The sequence below is a fragment of the Parasteatoda tepidariorum genome, chromosome 5 (genome assembly GCF_982258835.1).
Source record: "Parasteatoda tepidariorum strain Cologne lab strain chromosome 5, Ptep-v5.0, whole genome shotgun sequence".
NCBI classification, from domain to species: domain Eukaryota; kingdom Metazoa; phylum Arthropoda; class Arachnida; order Araneae; family Theridiidae; genus Parasteatoda; species Parasteatoda tepidariorum.
In genome coordinates, this window is record NC_141759.1 from 53,330,127 (window position 1) to 53,341,645 (window position 11,519).

At 25.9% G+C, this 11,519-nt stretch overlaps 1 protein-coding gene across 2 annotated transcripts in view; it reads left to right on the top strand.

Annotated features, from left to right (window-relative positions):
- wcy (WW domain-containing adapter protein with coiled-coil wacky) overlaps nucleotides 1-10,849 on the top strand; it is a 37,075-nt gene extending 26,226 nt beyond the window's left edge. The window contains exons 10-14 of one of the 2 annotated variants that reach the window (XM_087163938.1): nucleotides 2,773-2,956; nucleotides 3,978-4,052; nucleotides 4,752-4,879; nucleotides 7,312-7,396; nucleotides 9,302-10,849. In XM_087163938.1, the coding sequence (XP_087020064.1) occupies nucleotides 2,773-2,956; nucleotides 3,978-4,052; nucleotides 4,752-4,879; nucleotides 7,312-7,387 (463 nt within the window). In that variant the 3' untranslated portion in view covers nucleotides 7,388-7,396; nucleotides 9,302-10,849. The remainder of the gene's footprint in view (nucleotides 1-2,772; nucleotides 2,957-3,977; nucleotides 4,053-4,751; nucleotides 4,880-7,311; nucleotides 7,397-9,301) is intronic. The other variant, XM_087163939.1, reaches the window with a different exon arrangement.
- Nucleotides 10,850-11,519: the final 670 nt, after the last annotated feature.

Sequence of the window (11,519 nt, forward strand, 5' to 3'; positions counted from 1 at the left end):
TGATTAAATATTTTATGATATTTTTATCACAATATAATGATCTTACATTAAACTATTTATGATTGGACAAATGTGGTTCACATATCAAGCATTCTCATTGTTAAAGTTCAGTTTTCTGATTAAATCAGATACAGTGGTATTTCTTCTTTGGTTGTTGAATTTATTTCTAAAATTTGTTTTAAAAGCTGAATATTATATGCCTATCAGTAGCTGTAATGTATATAATAATAGAAAATTGAGAGGTGTCAACTATTATGATTTATCCATAATTATCACGATTTTGTTGTCAACTTGAAGTTGAGTAATAAAAATTATGGTTTTTAAAATGTCTCATAATAATTCATTAAAACTAAGTTTTTTTATTTCAATAACTACCTAGAGTTATGAAATATTGTTGTTGGCAGTGATTATTTTTAATAAAAGTAACACTTAAGTGTTATTTTTTTATTTAATTAGTAAATTCAAGTATAATCTTATAACTAATTTATATAAAATTAAGTAGTAAAAACACCTTGAAATAGCACTAATTTGAATTTTTTAACATTATATATATTATTGTACTTCTGATTGTAGGTGGTTTTTAAAACTGGCACCTCTGTTAATGTATCTCCTGAAATAGTTTGAAGTTTTTAATTATCTATGCTATCTATTTTACAAAACTAAAATTGAAAATTCTTTTCTTTTCTCAATACATTTTCTAAGAGCTAGATTTTTTTATAAAAAGTTTTAACTTTTTCCTTTGTAGTACGATGAAATTGTCATTTATAAAAAATTTAAATATTGCTTTTCTGAATAGTGGAAAAGGATTTTTAAATTCTAAATTATTAGTTTTCTATGATGCTACAACTGAAATAATTCTTCAAAACTATTTGTGTCTTATAATAATGAGTCACACTTTTTTTTAAAAGGTAATTTGCCTATATTCAGGGATGAGATTTTTGCGCTTTTTAGCGGATTTCCGCTTTTTTCACTTTTATCTCTTAAATTTCAGCTTTCTTATCAAAAATTCAGATTTTCTAAAAATTTCATTTCTTTTTATAAGTATTCCGCTTTTTCAGAAAATTCAAACTACATAGCTACCAATTCTTTCTCATTTTTACTTATTTTACCTATTTTCTCCCTTTTTACACGCAGCAGATAAGATTTTCCGAATTTTTTACCCGCCCTCCAGATAGATCCGATTTTTATAGTTCAAACACCGCTGCTTCTGACAAGCCTTTTAGAGGTCCCAAGCCTGGAATCTGCTAATATCTCGATTCTTATTCACGCGATTTGAATGTTGTACGTTGCGATTCTTATTTACGAGATTTAAATATCCGATATTGTGATTCGTATTTACGTCTTTTAAAAACCTATGTAGCGATTCGTATTCACGCAAGTTTAAAAATCCATGTGTTGATTTGCTCATGCGGTTTATAATATCAAACATTAATTTTCGTATTTATGCGTGATTATAAAATAAGGCATTGGGATTCGCATTCACACATTCTAAAAGTTATGCATCATAATTCTTATTTATGCAATCTAAAAATTACGCGTTTAAAAAATTCTATATCCCAGTTTGTATTTTCTCATTTTCAAAATCGTATATCTAGTTTCATATTCATGTGATTTCAAAATCCATAATTGTTATTCATATTCACGCAATTTGAAGATCAACTATCGCGATTCTTGTAAGAAGTAAATTTTTTTTAAAATTAGTTACTATAAAGGTGACTGTTTTTCTAACGACGATTATTAGTATATGTAAGTGTTAAAACATCAGAGAAACTGGAAGGGAATATATTCAAAACTTACATTCTGTGCTTGCAGAGAAGAAAAAATAGGATTTGTCACAAGATGTTTGAAGATGGACTAACGACTAAATATAGCAAACATAAAAGATAAAGCAAACAAAAGCAATCACTTAAAAAGGGATTTAATTTAAAAAAATTTTTGGGGGGGAAAGAGTTAATTAATTCGTTATCAAAATTTTATTTATAATTGCTGTTATTTATGCTATAAAATGCAAAATTCTTATCAAATAAAAAACAATTGTCTAAACAGTTGCTGATTGTCATGTAATTTTTCAAACTGAAATAGCAATTTTTGTATGTTAAGGAGTTACTATATATTTCTACTTCACCGTTATTGATATGTTTCAGAGGGCTGTAGTTAGATTAGACTATAATATGAACATAATGATTCGGTCCATTGTTAAAGTTTTTTTTTTGTCCCAATATAATTTAAAAAGTAATATTACTGATATATTTGCTATAAAACCCATAACAGTATTTATTAAAGGAAATGAAATATTAATGTATATTCTCAGTAGTTTTAATTTGCTAAACCAGGTAGTTTTTCAAGTAGTAATTGTCTCTTATGTGAACTGAGGAAAAATATAATTTCCAACTTTATTTTTTCAATTGGTAATTTTTTTCCCCATTAAATGTTAAGTATCAATGTGATCGTTTTTATAATAATAGATTAGTACACAATTGTATGTCAACACATTATTTATTACCTTAAACTGTCTGGAATTAATTATTAAAGGGTTGCGCTTGCGTAAAATTTACTATCGTGGAAATTCAGCTTTTTTGCGTTTTGGCTAATCTCATCCCTGTATATTTGATGTTTACATTAAGAATTATCTTCTAAGTAAATTTTTCTTTTGTTATATAATCAACTTGTTTCTTAAGGGTTTCAGTTCTAAGATTTTTTTTAAATTTCTTTTTAAAATCTTATATTTTATTCTAGAATTATTATGTAAGATAACAATAAATTTAATTTTAGACATGAAAGTCCACCTAATAGCGTGAGCAGTTTGCAAAATTTAAACACAGCTGGGACGAGTTCATTAGCAACAGTGGCTTTGAGACCATCCGTACCTTCATTAACGCCATCATTAGCCAATTATTATAGAGAAGATTTAATATCTCATGTTGTGGGCTGGCAAGCAGATCATGCTGAAAGACAAGTAAAGTTATCTTTTTTTCCTTTTTTTTCTCCTTTTAATTGGATGCAAGAGGACTGAAAATAATAATTTGATTATAATATTATTCTAAAATATTTTTAATTGTGTCAATTTAATAACTATACATGTTACACTTTAAAAAGCATATTTTATGTTAGAATTCTTTTATGATTAATTATGGAAATAAATTCATATAAACACAACTCATGAGAAAAACTTAAATCCTGGCCCTAGTTGAATTCTTCCACCCCCACTTCCCACTTATTTAATAACATATGCAGTAGAAAATTTAAAAAATTGAATAGCAAAATGTTTATAGTGAAAATAATCATTAAAAAAAATTCAATTAGATTTTCATTATACTTGTTACATTGTAAGTTCAATTCTAAATTCCTTGTCTTAGTTAAGTCACTTTAAAGATATTAAATATTTTTTCAAGTGTACAGACAAAAAGACAAAAAATCATTTAAAGATTCCATTTGTTGTTTTTGGGATTTTGTTTATCCTTTGTTATATATGGCTCCCTAATTTGAAGTGTTCTTAAATACAAATACCATTTGATCATTACACCATTTGAATTCATTTTACTTAGAGCATTGAGTACATAATGTTTTAATAGTACAGCCATTTTTTGGTTTTCCTACCATTAAGTTCTAAATGCTTATGCCATTAACTTAACATTTTCCAAATGCATTATGCTTAAAATATTAGAAATTATTAATTTTTTTTTTTTTAGTAATTCTAAATAAGTTTCTTAAAACTAATTTCAGTCATTAGATTAAATCATTGACATCATTATTATTTACTTAATTACTTAAATGTGGCTTAATTATAATTTTGATTTATTTTAATGAGATAAAGAAATCTGAGTATATGTTTGATAAAACACAATGCATGTAATATTTATTTGTTATTTTTTTACCCAATTTTATTTTGTTTGCATGTATTTTTTTCCTTTTATGTTACAAAATTTCTTTTTTTAGGTATAATTCCTTATATTTTATCGCCTACTTTTTTGTTTTAGGAAGATGCGGCATCCAAATTTGGGATGGGTAATGCGGAGAAGCAATCTATTCTCAATAATCCTAGTGAAATTATGGTTATTATTTATTTTATTCCATTCGTTCCATTTTCTTCAATAACTGGTTACATTTGTTTGGATTAAATCCTTATTCACTCTAAAATATCATTCATTGACTTTCAGACTTTTTATCATATTTTGACTTTCATTGAATTTTCATGTGTCAGTTTCTATTTTTAAAATCTACAAAGCTTTTGTTTTATGAAATATCTACAAAATCTCTGAATTTTAAATAAAACTTTGTTATAACCATTTTGTTTAAATATAATATTACTCAACTATTTATAATATTACAAACTTTATAAACTACAACTTGACAAAGTAATCTAACTGTTCTTTGTAATTTTTAAATTATTAGATTTAGTTAATATTCAAGTGACTGGTATACTTTTCTGTAAATAAGTATAATTTTATTTTCTTACTTCTACCAGCCTTATGCCTGGCTATTTATTCTTTTAAAGAAATTAATAAGAAAATTCAGATTTTAGTTTCTGAAGTACTTAAATACTCTGATTCTTTTCTTTCCAATGCTGACAAAAAAAATTCAGCGTAGTATAAATTATTTGGATTTGTATCTTAATTCAAATGTATGCATTTTGAATTATTATTTTCTTTGAAAAGCCTTGTTTTAATAGCTTAATCGAAGTAATAAAATTTTATGTAATATTTTTATCAAATCATTCAGTGTTTATTTTTATATCATCCAATTATTTACAGGCAAATCGTTATTGGGAAGAAGCCCATAATATAGGAAGTATAAATTGTACACAGGTGTCCGCTGAATTAAAAATGGCTCGAGCGCTTGTAAGACTAGCTGAAATTCAAGCTACACTACAAGAGCAGAGGTAAATTATAATGACTTAATGTTTGAATTATTTCTAGTTAAGATTGGTCCAAACTATATTTAAATGGATTTTTTGTGTGAGTATTCGAAGTCCTTGAATGCAAAAATTTAAAATTTTAGAAAAATGTAATTTTTGCAAAAACAAGTGATGTACTTAATGGTACAAACAAGTACCACAAGTACCATGGTAAACAAGTACTTAATGGTATTAAATTAACCTTTTAGTTCATGATAATATGTAAGTTTAAGTTTTTTTTTTGGACAATTTCTATGTTGAAGAGTCAAGTTAGCTAGTTTCTTTTTGCTTATCTTAAAAAGTATTTTTGACTGTATAATTTTTATTAAAACTTTTATCTCTTAATTCCATTAAACTATTTAAACCTCTTTTTTTTAAAGAAAAATTTAAAAACTTGTCTAGACTAATTGAAGGATAAAAATAGATGAAGAAAAAAAAATTTCTACTCATATAGTTAAATTACATCAGCTTTTATGTCAAAGTAATTTATTTTGTTCTTTCATACACCACAAATATTAGGTGCAGCTTTGCATTAATTATACATGTTAAGATGTTAAAAAAAAATAATAATAAAATAAAATATAAGTTTTTTTTGCCGATAATTTAAGATTTTATCAAATAATTAAAATATGAAGCTTGACTAAATGTCTTTCATTTTTTCCATCGATTTTTTTTATTTATTATTGTAAAAGGTATGAACCAAGCTAAAAAAAAATTTGCTAAACTAAATCTAGATTGCTGCTGCGACTATTTCGAAAAACTATAGAAACCGATACCTAATAAATGCTTGAAGTATTAGCTATATGAATTGAAGTTAAATGCTTTATTTTATTTACTTGAAGGTGCTTATTTTCGATTTTTGTTTTTTAAAAGCCCTTAAAGGTGCTTGTTTCATTGGGTGTTTTTAAAAAGTGGTTAATTTTCCCTTTTCTAAAATGGGAGTTTTTTTAATTTTTTTTAAGAATGAGGATTTCGACACGAATTATGCAAAAAGCGCGATCTTCACAATTAATTTCAATTACAATCCATTTCGGCGTTCCGTCAATCCATAGCATATAAAAGCTCCAGTTATTTTATAAGGTTGGTTAAATACTTGTAGGTTGGCTTGGGGGTATACTGGGCTGGATTTGATGGAAAGGGAAGGATTCTTGCACTCTCTTGTGCCACAACTCTGTTGCATTTTGCAAGAGATTTTCGCTTTCAGGCTTCATGTTTTGCCTTTTGAATTCCAACCGAAAAATTTCTTGAATTTTCACTGATCCCGAGGAACAACTAAATAATAGCAATTTTTTTTCCCTAATAGTAAAATAAAATTTTCTTTTTCTTGTTAATTTCATGGGTGAAGTGCCATCGTCTTTAGCTAGCTAATCGCTTCTATTTATAGATTAGCACTATAATCATTGAACTTGACTTTGGGATCATTCATTATTAACTTATTTTCATGTGGGTTAACAGTAAAGAACCACAAAGCTTCATTTCCTCAAAATTTCCATCTCCGCTTTATTCATTTCATTTAAATAAACTTAAGAACTAATTGAGGATTTTAATTGTAAGATTATTTTCCTGAGGGACTGTCCACTATTTGTGTAAAAATATTTTAAACTTTTATTGTACTTATTTTTTTTTTTTTTTTACTTATTACTTTTTATTATTGTATTATTACTTTTAAAATTTTCAGTACTCTTAAGACATATATAATTATCGACGTATAATAATTTACTTTTGTCACAAATGTTTAGCTTCAATACTAATTGTATATACCTTTCAAAATTACTTAAAATTCTTTAATAATTTCATTAAAGAAATACAAAACCAAATGACAAATTTTAACAAAAATTAGAAGCCATTCACTAATTTACATTTGTAATATTAATGTATTAAAGTTATCTTAGTTTGCTTATTCTTTACATATCTTTAGAAATTCGGCATGATTAATAATACTAATCTTGTTGATGTTTTCTTATATATGCTTGTTTAAATAATGGTTAAATCAATTTTAATTTTGAAATTTTTTTACATAATTAATTAAAGTAATTATTAATTAAAAAATAGAATGAGCCACTTAATATTGAATATCTTTAAATTTGTGCATAAATTGTTTTTATGGTTACTAATATAATCAAGAAAAGAGTTCTTTGTCAGATAGTCATTTTATCCTGATTGTGTAAAAGTTTGAAAATTAATTTGCATTTTGTTAATATCATATATTGATATATATATATATTGTTAATATATTCAGCAATGGGCAGAATTTTTTTTTTTAGTTGCTTGCATCAAGTGCTTAAAAATATTTTTTGAGTGCTTAATTTTTGTTTAAAAATATGGCTTATGGCTATGCACCCCGTTAATTTTAAACATATAGTGATAGGAAAAAAACATACATTTTCCATTATGTGAAACATATTTTTTATTTTTAGGATATTATTTTTGAGACAGCAAACTAAAGAGCTAGAAGAATGGAGAAGTTTAAATAGTTTTATGGGAGATTCTTAGTAATAAAAGGTGAGTAATAGCCATACACTGGCAATTTATATATTTATCGTTGCTTCATTTTACTATGTTATTTATTTATTTTTTTTTAATCAGATATCATTTACAAGCTTTTTTTCTTTTAAAATTATTACCATATTGATTATTATAACATTTACATTTATACCTTTTATAAGCCATAAAATATAAAATAATATGTATATAATATTGCATTTTTATCACTTATTATTATTATAAATTTTTTTTTTTTGTGATTGTTTATTAAGTGTGTGTGTGTGTTTTTTTCTTTCTTTCTTTCTTCATCATTTGAATTTTCAATTTTATATTAACATTTTTCTTTATTTTGCTTTAAAAAATATTTACTGGCTTGGATAGTGCTTACCTCTTAAAATATATTATTTGACAAAAGATATAAAATAATATATATGTTATATTATTACTTATTATTTAAAGGGAGACCAGCTTGGTCACCCTTCAAAATTATCTTGTTTAATATGTAAACATAAACGGTAATCAAGCCAAATTCACAGCACAACTGTATTTAAATATTCGAATTTTTAAATACTTTCTCCTACCCTAACATCTATTAATTAGTTTTAAACAAAATACAATGAATCCTCCAAAAAAGACCACCTCTATTATGGCATGGAATATTGTTAAAGAAATCCTTTAGGAGAGACCATTAAAAACCTCTCCTAGCGACTGGGAAAACACCTGCACCAAATGCAGATAAGGTCAAAACAGGTTGCACGGAAAAGTATCAAAACAGAAAATGTAACAAAATAAATAAGTAGATTAAACTGTATTCAAAATATTCACGTGAGGTTCTTATTGATGATACAACCTCATGTTTTAGTCAGTGTGCACTAAAGACGATGTTATCATTTACTTTTAGAGTTGAAAGGTAAATTAGAAAAAAACAAGTATTTCAAATAAACAAACCTCTTCTCACCTTTTAAAGATAACTAATTTATATGATATAAAATTAAATGCAAACTTAAACAAAAAACATAATTGTTTATTTATTTAAAATAGCTTTATCATTAATATTTGGTAAATTTGTTTTTACACATAATTATATCAGTTGGAATAATTTTTATAAAATGTTTATTTTTCATCCGTCTTTTCATGAAGCGAACGGAAGTGGCATTTCTACACCAAGCGCTGACTAAACTGAAATTAAAATCCTGTACCTTCAATTACAATTTTAAAGTCATTGAAGGTAACCTCTATCAACGACCATTTTACTATGGGTCGCTTCCAAGAGGTTTCACCGTAATCAAATATTTTCATAGCCTAGCTGTTGCCTGTGCAGAAGTACTTTGATTTCAATTTTAACTATTTTAGGAAATATCCGTCATATTGTTGTCATTAGAAATTTAATTTTAGTGATAATTTATAATCAGTCCAACAGCCATTAAATTAGACAGATCATAACAAGTATGTCTTACGATAGTCTGTAAGGATATTTTATCATAGTTGGCAGCTGAAGTTTTAAAATTATTTCCATCTCTATTATGAGATGAGATGCTACATTATGTACATCCTCACGCACCATTTGAGTCATAATTTGAGTATCATATAATATATCTATATGCTCTTGCTCGAAAAAGGCTAAATCTGGTATGAAGGCGAAATGATTTTTTTATGACAGTATGCAACACCATTTATGTTTAAAGTTTTATATAGCCATTTTAGTAAAGATCAAAATCTAAATAATTTGTAGCTAAGTTTTTATTTCTATAAAAATACATAATTATTTTAAATAAATATTTAACTCTTAACTAAACTCAGTGGGGCGACAGCCCACAGAGGCATTTATAGACTTTGATTGTGTTACTTGTAGATTTATGTATTTTAAAGAAGAAAAATTTACTTTATTTTATGCGTTCTTAATGTGTTTTTTTCTCCTTTCAGATTTGTATTCTGTTAAGCATGATCCTCATCAGACTGTTCCTGACAACTTTGTATAGCTTGTTGGGCATTGTACTTTGTGGCATTTAGAGTCAATAAATGCTGAGTCCCTGCTTTTGGGTCCAAATGCACTGTATTCAAAATGAAACTATCTAAACGCCATACTAAACAATATTCTTCCAAAAGTCAAGATTCACCCGCACAGTATTTTCCCCACGTTACTAATAATAGTACGATATTATAAACGGAAGAGTATGGAACGCATAAAAATAATTGTGTACATGAGGATAGCGAGAGCTTTTGAAAGTGGATTGTTACCTGTATATGAACACAAAATAATTGAACCTACTAATGCTTATTAAGTGAGAGCAAACTATAACTAAGGCATATCTATATTCAAAACTTGACATTCCGAGATATGTGCTTAATATACAAATATTGAAAACTAGTTTTCCAGTATCTGGTTAATTTCATGCCAATATATATATTGTTGGGAACTTCAAATGTTAATCACATCATGAGGAATATTTGCATATTCTCTATGCTTATGTCCAATGAGTTATGACACCTTGAAGATTCTTAAAACTGATGCAAAATAAAAATTCTCAGTGTTTGAAGATGTATATTTTGGATAATTTGTAAATGTTTCCTATCACAATGTATTTTGTATGTGAAAAAAAAAACTTAGTTTAATTAGTAAATGAGAATTTCTGTTAAATATTGCAAATTAATTTTTATTTTTACATGACTCTTAAAACTCGAATGCCAAGTATTGTTTTACTATTTTTAGACTCAATAGTATTTTGTATTTTTTGTTTTATTAGAGTTATGTTACTTTTACGAAAGTACATTGGAAAATAAATTAGCATAATTCAACTAATTCTATTTCCCAATATGCTGTTGTTAACTTAACTGTATATATGTAAAATAAATTGTTAGTTCATTAAAGAACTATCTTTTTTCTTTTTTTTTTTTTTTATATCGCTAAGTAAGCATTGATAAGAAATCTTAATATTTCTGCATTTTTTAATTCTTCTTCAATTGTGCTGTATGATGAATTAAATACAATATTTAATTATTATTTTATGCATGGAAGAGAATTTTTGTGTTCATTATAATTTGTTCAGTTTTGTAAAATGGAATAATACTTGGCATTTTTTAATGTTTCAAATAAACTCTTAATTTTCATTAAAATAAAATAAAAATATCAAGTTATGGATATAAATTAGAAATTTGCTTTATATTAAAACTCTTTCTATAATGTTATAACATAATTTTTGACTTACCTATTTCTGGGAAATTTATAACTCCTAAATACATTCAAAAGATTTGTAAATGTTTATTTGATCTTTAATTCCTACTTAGTAGGAGCCTACTGTGTATCATACTTCGCATTTTTATGAGTACTTGTTGATAAATCTGTAGTAGTTTTGTTTGACATCATTGTTCAGATGTAGAAATTTATTCACATTTTTTTTTCCTCCATGCATTCATGAAAATCATTGCATTCTTTTAAATTATTTTTATTCCTAAATAAAGTTGTTTTTAGTATTTATTGTGTTATCTATTGTTTGCTTTTCCATATGATTGGCCCCTGAATTTTAAAGAAACATAGTTACACGAATGCCAATTAGGACTACAGAAAAATCTCAACCTATTTCCTTGGAACACTTTTTATAGTTAACGTTACAATAACTTTTTCAAAGTGAAGCTTATATATTAATAAAAGATTTTGTTAAAAAAATAAATTCATTTATTTACCACAATTCTTGAATAAACTAATTATGGACCAAAAGTTTTCCCAGGATTACTTGAATTTCTCCTGAACCTCATTCATGTAATCTGATGTATTCTGCACTACTGATACCTACTACAACAGATTTTCAGTAATTGTCTTACAAATTACAGAAGTTATTTTTAGTATTTTGCCTCAAAAGTTTTAGTATGCCATGTAGCTTTTAAATACAAGTGCTAACGTATCAATGTCGGAAAACATACTATAACTTATTTTCAATCAAATTTGGTTGTCTGTTTGAATTATCTTTTGATTCTTTTATTGGCCCTCCTTTTTTCACATAAAATTTTATTGTGATATAATTAGTGGCAGTTGTCCCTTTATTTACCAAATTATTAAAAATATGCAAAACTTATTTGTCCCATCAAATAATGTCCATCAGTCACACCACGTAACATTTTAAGTAAACTTATAATAATTTGTTAT